This window comes from Grampus griseus (assembly GCF_964374135.1).
Source record: "Grampus griseus genome assembly, chromosome: 1".
NCBI classification, from domain to species: Eukaryota; Metazoa; Chordata; class Mammalia; order Artiodactyla; family Delphinidae; genus Grampus; species Grampus griseus.
In genome coordinates, this window is record NC_139017.1 from 129119838 (window position 1) to 129131858 (window position 12021).

The following is a 12021-nucleotide window of genomic DNA, read 5'->3' on the forward strand; positions in this document are numbered from 1 at the left end:
GCACTTAAAGAGTGCTCAGCAATGCTTGTTGAATGAGAAAATACATGTGGTCCAGGAGGTGCACAGTAATGCCAGCACACATTTCGTGCAGCTTCCCATTTGTAGCATGACAGTGGCCTGGGCCAGGTAACCATGCCACAGATCCATCCCAAAATACCCATCTTCAACTACGCACTGCTAGCTCATGACTCCAGTAAGGTGAAGGCCTCAAATCAATGGCCTTGTGACTGACACTTAGAGCAACTGTGAATCTCTGCCTCACAGATCAAATTCAAGGGACAACGTATGGACAGAGACAGGATAGGACATGTAGGCAGTGGAGGTGACAGACATAGAAGACCTTCCCCTCTGCCCCTCCACTGGCTTCAGAGTTTGGAATAATCATAATAATCATTAGAATCATCAGAATCTTCTGTTTGCTAGCTACGTACTTCCAATGTCAGGCACTATGGTGAGTGCTTCACAAATTTTACTTTGTTCTCACATTAATCGTTAAGGCACATATTTTTACTCTCTTTATACCAAATCTACTTACACGGTGAAAGGCTATGGTGAACTGTGTGATAAGCATGTTTCTAGTGAATTTGACCTCAGAGGGCTTGGCGCCAACTGCATGGCCCAACCCAGAGAGGCAGCTGTCTTTTGTGACAGGAGGCAACCTCACTCCCAATTCCATCTGAGTTTCCTACACTTATTTCCCTTTTGCTTCCTTTTTAAATGGATTTCATTTGGCTCCACAGAACGCATTTCTTTCAAAGTCCCCATGGGGCAGCGTAACATAATAGTTTTATTACCAAAGCAAAAGATCTTTCCCCATCCCCACCCAGTTATGCCAACCCAGCTCCATTTTCTGGCCTCTTTGCAATCATGGGATGATCTCTCAGAGTTGAGGTGGACACAGGCTTAACACCTAGGTTTCTGGTTTTCGTGGCTTTGAGCTGATAGTACTGCCTTCCAAGGTCAGGGTCATTTTGTCTACTTGGGCTTTCACAAAACTTTCTACTGTGTACAATTTCTAAATGCACCAAAGCATGTTGAGATGCTTACGAGGATGGACGAGAACTGGACCCCCAGCCCACTGCGGTAAACTGCGGAAGGAAAGCAGAATGCCAGAATCTCCCTCAGCATGAACTGTCTTCTAAGACCTTCTCGACAGGGCAGTGTGCTTGAACAGTATAAAATGTAACTCATTTTCAACAGTTATACCAGAGTATTTTCATCTAAATTAATATTATCTCCTTCAAAACAAGCACCCTGGGTAGCAACGTATGTATTCAAACAATGCTGACATTGCGCTAACATTTCTGGAGCTCTTTTTCAGGCAGCTGTTTTTACCGTCTGTGGTACTTTCTTTGAAAGTCTTCAGTCTTAACAAATTTCATCCTTTGAGAAGAGATGTGAACTTTGGAAAGAGAAGAAAATTGGTTGGAGCCATGTCTAATGAATAAAGTGGGTAATCAAATCTCGTTACATCATTTTAGGTGAAAAATGAGGCATGACTATAAAATAATGTGACTGGTTCCCCTAGGTGACCCATAAACCGACTAGCTGAAAAATAATTCCCGTAGAGGAGTTTCAAAATGCTTTGAGCACTAGATGCATCACTGGAATAAGTGTATGATTCCCAGAGTGGTGATTTGGCAGGGTACAATACTAATTTGGATATATAAGTTCAAATATGTTTGTAAAAAAAAAGAAATCTGATTGCTTACACTCATGAAAATGAAGAAGCTATTCTCCTGGAGAAATTTCTCCTCCTTTTTTTGACAGCCTGGTTGGCTTTGGACAAGGAGTGTGCTGAGAAAAATAGACTCATCTCCTGCAGAAAGGCTTCATTGGACACACTACCCCCTCCCACACATAACCCCCGCCTCAAGCTGGGGCAGGCATCCCGGCTCTGAGCGTCCACAGCCATCTCTTTTCCCTCAGGTATTAGCACTTATAAAACTTAGTGGTGATTGTCTGTTTTTGTGTCAATCTACCTCCTTCAACTAGAGGCTCCTTGAGAATGAGGACATTATTTTGATCCTGTATCTCCAATGCTCGGACAATGTGCACAGAAGCACAGGACACTAATCCCTGTTCTGGAGGCGGACCCTTTGCCTTTGCTTCTCACGTTCCCAGGGCTTCGCCTGCCAAATATAATTTCTTCTGCCTGGCAAGCAAAACTGGACATTCAGTCTGTGTAAAATCCACCCATACAAATTTATAGAGGCCTAAGGTAGAGTTAGTGGCTGCTTAGGGCTGAAGGTGTAGGGGAGCAAGAAGGATTGACTGTTAATGCACAGGGCTTCTTTTAGGGTGATGGAAATATTTTAAAATCAGATTGTGGTGATGGTTGCATAACTCTGTAAATACACTAAAAAATACTGAGTTGTACACTTTAAATGGATAAATTGTGTGGTGTGTGAATTATATCTCAATAAAATAGTTTTATTTTAAAAGTCCTCCACAATGAGAATGATTGTTGCCTAGGTTCCTTTCTAAGCCTGTAGTTGGAATAAATGATAGTCAAGGTCTTTTAAAAAAATCTAGGTACCGATATAAAATTAGGTCTTTATGTTCCCTCTGTAAATCTATCACTTGAAAATGACTGAGTGGTTTTCACTAAATTTGGAAAGCATGTTTATGATAATGAGGACTGTGAGGTATTCCCCAAGATTAATACTCCCCTTCATTTGGACTGACACCCCCAATATTTAGCCTAACACATAGTACCCAGAATAACATCGATATAGGCGTACTGCAGAGATACTGCAGTTCCAGACAACTGCAATAAAGTGAATATCACAATAAAGCAAGTCATACGAATTTTTTGGCTTCTCAGTGCATATAAAAGTTATGTTTACATTATTCTGCCGTCTGTTTAGTGTACAATAGCATCATGTCTAAAAAACTTGTATATACCTTAATTTTAAAATATTTTATTGGTAAAATAAAATGTTAAGCATCATCTGAGCCTTCAGTGAGTTATCTTTTTGCACTAGCAACTTCAAAGATCATTGATCACATAACAAATATAATAATGATGAAAAAGTTGGAAATATTGCGAGAATTACCAAAATTTGACACAAAGACATGAAATGAGCAAATGTTGCTGGAAAAAAACTCGTCACAGAGTTGCCACAAATCTTCAATTTGCAAAAAATACAGTATCCGTGAAGTGCAAAAAAGCAAAGTGCAATAAAGTGAGGCATACCTGTATTTCCCAGCCTCCCTTGCTGCTTGAGGAGGCCTTAGCCTAAGTTTCAGCCAATGGAACAGGAGTGAAATCGATTACATGCAGCCTCTGAGAAAGGTGTGCCTTCCTCCCTCTTTCTCCCCTTCCTGTTGGCTGGAATGACCATATGGTGGTAGGCAGCTACGTTGGACTATGCAGATAAGGGCAATTCACTGGGGAAGGCTGAGCAACAAAAGAAAAACATGCATCCTCTGACACAGTGGAGCCCCCACCCTAGGCCTGGACTGCCCACACCCAGTCTATTACAGAAAGGGTAATACTCTTGAACCTATTACTATGAACTTTTATTTTAAGTAACTTATTTTAGAACTCTGCTATAGCAGCCAAAACCTACGTTTTAACTAATGATAAAATTTGGTGTTCTGTACCAAAACAGAATCTAAAATATGCAGCATTGGCATACTTTTTATGGCCATGGCAAAATTTTTACCACCACTACCCTGGAAGGCAGACCACGGGCCAACCAAACCTGTAGCTCTAGGCAAATGGTTAGGAGAATTCAGAACAGGAGTGTTTGTTGGCTGCTTCTTGCCACAATACAGAGAGGAGCTCAGGCAAGGACTAGGCATCCTGCAAGCAGAAATGGAGGTGATGGTTCTGCTAAGGAAAGTTTTCTTTGTGGCTTGTACACCATGTTGCCCAAGTCCAGTAATTTGTACACTGCAGAGTTGAGATGATGATCATTTGTATACCTACGCTAAAGCAGCTACCCATGAAGCAGCAGGTGTAGCAGAAAAGGCTTAAATCTTTCCTGGGATTCTCTGCCACACAGTGGGAACTAGCCTACCAGCAAATAACCCATTAAGGATACTGTCTTCTTACCCAGCCTAGCTTTTCCTACTGTCTTAAAGTGACCATCAGTGACAGAGAAATCAGGGGAGGGACAAAGCATAGAGGCCAAAAAATAAAAGCTAATGTTTTCAGGCTTCTAAACTCCATCTAGGTGAGAACTTTCACTGTGGTTATCAGTGTTGGAGGAACAAAGGACTTTTAGGAAAGATAAATGGGGCCTTAAAGGAATGGGTAGGGGATATTATAATTTTGTGATAATGTCTGTTTCGGTGTGGTGCTGAGTCAATTTTCTTTGGTTTCCAGAAACTCTCTCCCAGGGACGGGATTTATGACAACTGAGGAGGCTCTGCTTTTAGGCAGAGAAAGGGGTTCAGAAAAATGCCTATTCTCAAAGGCCTTCAGCTCGAAATAGTTTTTATGCCACAGTGATGTATTCTGGACCCCTTCAGACTTCAGAAAAGCTTTCAGAAGAATGATTTGAGTGGGCTACACCTCTAAGAAAGTTAAGCAGGCAAGTTTCTATGATCCATTCATTCTCCCTTAAATTTCCTTGAACTTGACACAGACATACCCAGTCATTCTGTGGCCATTGGAGCTGTGGTTAAAGTGGGGAATCACCTTTTAAAAATGGCTACTGAAGCACTGACGTATATACACTACCAAATGTAAAGTGGATGGCTAGTGGGAAGCAGCCACATAGCACAGGGATAACACAGGGAGATCAGTTCGGTGCTTTGTGACCCCCTAGAGGGATGGGATAGGGAAGGTGGGAGGGAGATGCGAGAGGGAGGAGATATGGGGATATACGTATGCATATAGCTGATTCACTCTGTTATACAGCAGAAACTAACACGACATTGTAAAGCATTTATACTCCAATAAAGATGTGAAAACACACACACACACACACACACACACACACACACAAATTAAAAAATAAAAAAAAAAATTTTAAATGGCTCCTGAGTGTGCCAAGTAATCTAGGGCTTATCTTCAGTTGGGAGAATTTGGAGAAGAGTTTTCTTACCTGGTGTCCTCAAACGGGATGGACCACAAACGGGGTAGCCCTAGGGGTGGGGGGGGATGTTTGGAAAGGGTGAAAAGGGGCTGCCTTTGCCTCAGGGTTTTGTTGCTTTTTTAACTTCAACTGTTGGAAGTCTCCCTTCCCAATGCTTATCCCAGTCACCATTCAGATGAGTCCCTGAGGCACAAGATAGAAAAGGTGAATGAAGCCCTGAATAAATACAGTGAGGAATGTCAATCAGCTCAGGCCAATGAGGCTGAAACACTTTGAACACTACGTTTTCGTACTGGAAACAATTTCTTCCCTTTTTCCTCTTCATGAGTGCCCCAAAGTGTTTCTGAAAAGAAGAAACGTGACAGGTAGGTGGTGGTACAGAAAGACTTGATTGACTTGTCCAACCTGCTAGAAATGGTGGAGCTGGAATCAGGACTCTGGTCTTCTGATATTTCATCCAGTTGATCTTTTCCATAAATAAGTATATCCCAAAGCAAGCAGTTTCAGGGATTGTTATATCTTACTTAAAAGCTTGGGAAAACTGGATTGGGCAATGTTAAGTAGGACTTTCAGAGCTTTTAATATACAAAAGAGTCATGTGAGATTGCAAGAGGGCCCCAGAATGATATTGGGAAATATCAATTTCCACCACCCCAGGGTTGATATGACTATCCATACATTATAAAAATCTTCCCAGGGTTAAGTTTGGCCTCTTCCTTTTAAACTGCTGTTAGTGGCATACAGGGAGGGTGAGATCCTGTTTTCCTACAGATTATACCGTACGGCTCATTTTGGCAACTGACACATGAATCTGTTTTTGCCTGCTGTTGAGTGTGAATGATTCTGCCCAAGGAGTACTTTCCTCCCAGGTCACACTGCCTGGTAGGATTTGGGGATAAGGATTTGGGGGTAGGATTTGGGGTAACTTTCCTCCTGAGTCACCACATGGTAGGATCTGGGGGTAAGGATTTGATTCTGAATAAATATTAGTCTTTTTTTTTTTTTTTTTTTTTTGCGGTACTCGGGCCTCTCACTGTTCTGGCCACTCCCGTTGCGGAGCACAGGCTCCGGACGCGCAGGCTCAGCGGCCATGGCTCACGGGCCCAGCCGCTCCGCGGCATGTGGGATCCTCCCGGACCGGGGCACGAACCCGCGTCCCCTGCATCGGCAGGCGGACTCTCAACCACTGTGCCACCAGGGAAGCCCAAATATTAGTCTCTTATACTGAGCTCTAATATGCTTACAAACACCTGTGTTGCTAAAGAGTGAGCTGAAATGGTCACTACATTGTGTGAGTCCCACGGGCTTAATCAGCAGGGTGAGTAGCCATTCTGGGGCCAAACCAACCAGCGTGAGGACCACAAACACTGGCGGGAGCTCAAGATGAACTCGCAGTTCATCTGAATGGTCTCCTGGGATAAAGCAGAGAACAAGACAAGCCCAGGCTTCATCCACTTGAGACCTACAGTCAAGAAGGTTTGTGTTGGAGGCCAGGTGGGTTACAGACAAGCAACCCAACAACCACTATAAGATGCAGTCAGCGCTGTTATGGAGGTGAGCAAGACAGGCTACGAGAGCAGAAAAGTGGTGCACCTGATTCAGGGATTGGGAGCAGAGAAGTGCCAACTAAACCCAGACCTGAAGGTGAAGGGGCGAGAAGAACGCTCCAGGTGGAACCAGATGTGAGAGAGTAGAGCACGTTGAAGAAGTAGGTTGAAGAGGCTGGTTGGAGAGAGCCCCATCCTCCAACTCTATTGTTTCACGCTCTACAGGAAGCAACCACACTAAAAACCCCTCATGTTTTATATTTTACGAGATACTTCCACACATACTGCTTTATTTTCTCACTACAGCAAACATTTCAGGCGTCCCTGGCCCACACTCACAGAGTCAGGAAAAGAGACTGGGAATTGCCCCCTCTGTTCCTGGAATGCAAGAGATGTTACACAGTAGCAAACACAGATATGCCAGGACTGTGTTCCAAATACTAGATTCCCGCAGGGAGTGGCTGAGGACACTCTCAGTCTGGGTAAAGGTTTTTTTTTTTTAACATCTTTATTGGAGTATAATTGCTCTACATTGTTGCGTTAGTTTCTGCTTTATAACAAAGTGAATCAGCTATATGTATACATATATCCCCATATCGCCTCCCTCTTGTGTCTCCCTCCCACCCTCCCTATCCCACCCCTCTAGGTGGTCACAAAGCTGATCTCCCTGTGCTATGCGGCTGCTTCCCACTAGCTATCTGTTTTACATTTGGTAGTGTGTACATGTCAATGCCATTCTCTCACTTCGTCCCAGCTTACCCTTCCCCCTCTCCAGTCTGGGTAAAGCTTTAAGCAGTAAATGAGCATTTGGAAGGTATCCCAAATTCCCTCCTTTTTCGCTTGGGCTAATCTAAGTTTTTGTCACTTGTACCCAATTGGGTTCTGACTAACAAGGCATCACTCTATTTTGGTTGGGGCCATGGAGGGTAAGAGGAAGGTAGGAGACAACGCTGAGATCTATGGGGTGTGGGCATTAATATGTGCCTCAGGCTGGGTATGATTAACTTAGTGTCCCTATATTAGCAGAACATTGATAACAGAAAGTCCTGCCCTCAGGCTCATCCTGAGGTTTCCCTACAAGTGTCATTCAAACAGTTTCCAGGTGAAAAGGGGCTGCCAGGCACTTTTAAATATGTTGTTTCATTTAATCCTCACAAGAGCCTCACTGTGTACATATTATCATTTCCTGTCTTCACAGACAAGGGGGAAAAAGGATCAGAAATTGAATAACTTGCCCAAGAGAACTGTCCCCAACTCCTATGATTTTTATTCTTTCTGCCTAGAATTCCTCCCCCAACAAATCCATCTTAGAAACTCCAACTCATCCTGTAAGCCTCAATCCTGCTACCACCCCTCTGTGAAAACTTTTTCGCTTCCCCTTCCGCACCCAAGTACAGCCTGCCATGCTCTTGTCCCTTCAGCATCTGGCACATAACTCCCTCACAACACCTAACACACTGTGCTGTCTGCTTATTCCTATCTACCTCCCCTTCTAGGCTATGTACTTACTGAGGGCAGGAATGTATTATATCCCAAGTACTAAGTACAATGACTGATAAGAAGTAAGCACATAATAAATGTTTAATGAGAATAAATGTATGGGTCATAAACTATATGCTGGCTTTAAGTGCTGGAATATACTTGAAGTATTTTCCATATACTTCATAATTCAGGGCAACAGAACAAGGATTCATTGAATGCTGCATTGCCTTAGGTACGAGGGAGTGTCACATGTAAACTGACAATTTCATCTATTCTAGCGGTATCTATGGGGAAAGGTCAGTTAAGGGAGAAGAGTGGCAGACAGGGGCTGCCGGGAAACGCTTTCTGAAGATGCTATCTGGATTGCACCAGAAGAGAAAGAGCAGCATATTTAAATCCCTGGTGAGGGATGAGAGAGAGAGAGAATCAAATCAGAGAACAGGGAGCTGAGGATGGAAACCTAGGGAATAGCTAGGATGTGGGTAGAGTAAGCAGTCCATGAAGGAACTCTCAAAAAGTGTGAGTAGAATCGGGAGACAGTGACCAAGGCAAGGGAATGAGAATTTTTAATGAGTACGAAGTCAGCAGTGCCAAATGCAACAGGCAGGTCAGATAAGATAAGGCCTAAACAGTGTGCAATGGATTTAGCAACCAGAAAGTCATCAGTAACCTTGGCAAGAGCAACGTCAGTGGAGTGGTGGAATAAACAGAAGCCAGACTGCAGTAAGGCGGTGAGTGAACGGGAGTTAAGAAATCTGTGATGGTGAATGCACACAACCTTTACAAAGATTGGCTAAAAGGGGGCGGGGAAAGCAACAGGGTAGAAGCAAAAGGGTGAAGAGGTTTTAAGAACATATATTTTTAGTCTTAACCAATTCTTTTGTTTCACCCCACGCTACTCTCAAATGGACAGTTTTCCAGTTGGACCCCTTAAATTCCCACTATGCTGTAAGCCCCTTAAGGACAAATCTTGCTTCTAAATCATCTTTTTATTCCACCCATTTCTCTGACATAGTATAGGCTCAGTATTTGCTGAAGAAATGCAAATTCAACACAGGTGATAACAGGGAAATGAACAAGAGCTGTACTGGGATACAGGTCTTGTTCATTCTTCGTTCTTCTTTCAAGGGAATGTGAGGTTGTCTGAAAACTCAGGATTATAAAGAAAACAAATCCAGACAATCTTCTCTCACCGATGCTTATAAACGTTTGACCCAGAGAGGCAGATGTAGATTGTTCCCAGTTTAGATTTGAGAGACAGCTGGAAAATATATCTTTAGACTCAGGGTCTCTTCATTCCCAGAAACTGTTCAAGTCCTTGGAACTAGCAGGTGTATACTAGATTCTCAGTGCTGCCATTAGAGTTCCTGTTGAACCTGCCTAAGTTTCAGTTTTCTAATTGGCATCTTGAAGATGCCCATAATAGCATCTACCTCATAAGGCTACAGGAGGATAAATGAGATACTGCAGGGAAGCACTTTTCACAGGGCTTGGCAAAATGGCACTCAATATGTTAATAAGAGAAATAAAGTACTGCTAAAATGGATAAAAATATTACTAAATATTATTGAGTTCCAGAAGAGGTGAGTGTAAGTCAAATCTTATGTTAAATATATAAAGAAAAAAGAAAACTTAAAAAAAAAAACTCGTTAGAAAACTTTTTTATAAGAGTAAACAATTACCCCAATTTACCTATTTTATAAAGCCGCATTTTCGCAAACGTGTCAGGTTGACTGAAAAGTCTACTTCAAGGTTTCACCTAAGCGGACCTGCCCCATTAACTCATTTAACGTTCCTTAGCTGTGGTGGCAGAACTAAGGTATTGCGTTAATTTCCTGGCCTGCCACGACTGCTTACACAAGAGCGCCCTTGGGTAGGTGGTTTCTGTTCTAATGGAAATTCAGCTCCAGCCCCCTCGGTGGAACAGATCCAGTAGCAACACCGAGCAAAGACTACCGTTTTCAAAAGCCTGCCCCCCCAGCAACCAGGCCGCTCCAGGGCAGAGGCAGAAGCTCCGTCCCAGCAAACTTAGGGGACGGGGAAAGGGACTTTGCGACCGCCTCCTCAGAACTGAGCGCTTGACCACCAGCGGGGCGGGTGCCCAAAGCCTTGAGCTCGCAGCCAGCGGGAAACGCCAGTCCCGGACGAGAATAGCAGGCAACCCGGCGGGATGCAAAGGGGTTCTGAGCAAGACGGCGGCCTCTAACCTTTCCCGGTTAAGGCGACTGCACTCTGCTCGGTAACTGCATCTTCACCGGCAGAAAAGGTTAACGTAAAGGTCAGAGGCCTGGACGGCGGCGGGGGGAGGGGAGGGAGGGAGGAGGAGAGAGAAGGGAGGTGCAGGAGGCGGAGGGGCGGGCCTCCCAAGGTCAAGCCCTGCCCTTCGCCTCGCGCCTCCCCGCCCGCGGGGGCGGGGGGGCGACGAGGGATGGGAGGAGCTGGCAGAAGAGCAGCTCTGCGGCGCCCCGTGGCCACTGTCCGGCCCTGGGCCACCTCTGTCCGGCCCGCTAGGCCAGGAAGAGCGAGCGCAGAGAATTGTGGGGGTGGAGACTGAAGCGGCGCGCGCGGAAGTGGCCCCGCAAGAGTGAGGCAGAAGGCGAGCGGGCGACGGGGGCGACCGAGGAGCGGGCGCGTCCCTTACCCCGTTGGCGGCGGCGATGCGGACGATGAGCTGGATGGCCTCCTTCATGTAGAACCTGCCGTCACCGCCCACCACCAGGGTGGCCTCCTGCCGCTTTGCCGTCTCCACGGTGGAGATGATACTCTGGATGAAATTCTCGGCATAGTTGGCGCTGCTCTGAAACACCTTCACCCGCTTCCGCAGCCCGCTCGTGCCCGGCTTCTGGTCTTGGTACGCCTTGGTCTTAACGGTCACGATCTTCACCATGGTGGCGACTAGCTTCCTGGGGCCCGAGCGGACTCTGCTAAGCGAGGGGCGACCGGAGCTGTGGCTGCAGCTGCTGTGTGGTGAGGCCGCTGACGGGTCGGGGCAATGCAGGCTCTCTCAGCGGTGCTCGTCCCTCCTCCTTAAAGGGACAGGGGACAGGGCCCTCCCTTCGCGGCCAGCCCACCTCCTTGCAGGTCCGAGAGGGAGGGGAATGGGGAGCGCCCACCCCTAGGCCTCCAGTGTGATGGGTGGAGCCTCTGTGATTTACCCTCCCCTCGTAAACCCATCCGCTGTAAAATGAAATCCGGAACTCCTCCCATAAGTGGAAGAGCAGAGCTTGGGGTAGGGACCGGGTCACAGGGCAAGGACTTGAGGCAGAGTGGGAAAAATAGAGTAGGGACAGCCGGACTTAGAAGACTTGGGAAGGTTCCAACTTAGGATTTTTCCGCTTTATGATGGTGCGAAAGCAATAAGCGTTCAGTAGAAGCCATACTTCTAATTTTGATTTCTGATCTTTTCCTGGGCTAGCAATATGCAGTAGGTACTCTGTACACTGGAGATGCTGAGCTGTGACAGCAAACCCAGCCCCAGCTCCCAGTCAGCCACTTGATCAGGAGGGTAAACAACCAATACACGTGGAACCACTCTGTATCCATACAACTATTCTGTTTTTCACTTTCAGTACAGTATTCAATAAATTGCATGAGACATGCAACACTTCAGTATAAAATAGGCTTTGTGTTAGATGAATTTGCCCAACTGCAGGGTAAAGTAAGTACTCTTATAGGTAAGCTAAGCTGAGCTACAGTGTTTGCTAGGTTAGGTGTATTAAATGCGTTTTCCCCTTAGGATAGTTTCACCTAACGGTGGGTTTATCAGGAGGTAACCCTAAGCGGAAGAAGATCTGTACAACATTTCCTGTGGTTAAGCTGGAGTTTCATGTGTAAATAACTTTCTGGAAACACGTTCTGAAGGATGGAAGTGTCAGCCTTAGCTAGATTTTGACTCATTTTTTTGTATTCTCTAAATATTAGGGTATTTGTGTCTAATCCAA

General features: G+C 45.3%; 1 protein-coding gene across 1 annotated transcript in view; it reads right to left on the minus strand.

Annotated features, from left to right (window-relative positions):
• Positions 1-11164, minus strand: part of PGM1 (phosphoglucomutase 1) — a 58089-nt gene extending 46925 nt beyond the window's left edge. The window contains exon 1 of the mRNA XM_082670620.1: positions 10722-11164. Coding sequence (XP_082526746.1) covers positions 10722-10967 — 246 coding nt within the window. The 5' untranslated portion in view covers positions 10968-11164. The remainder of the gene's footprint in view (positions 1-10721) is intronic.
• Between the last annotated feature and the right edge of the window lie 857 nt (positions 11165-12021).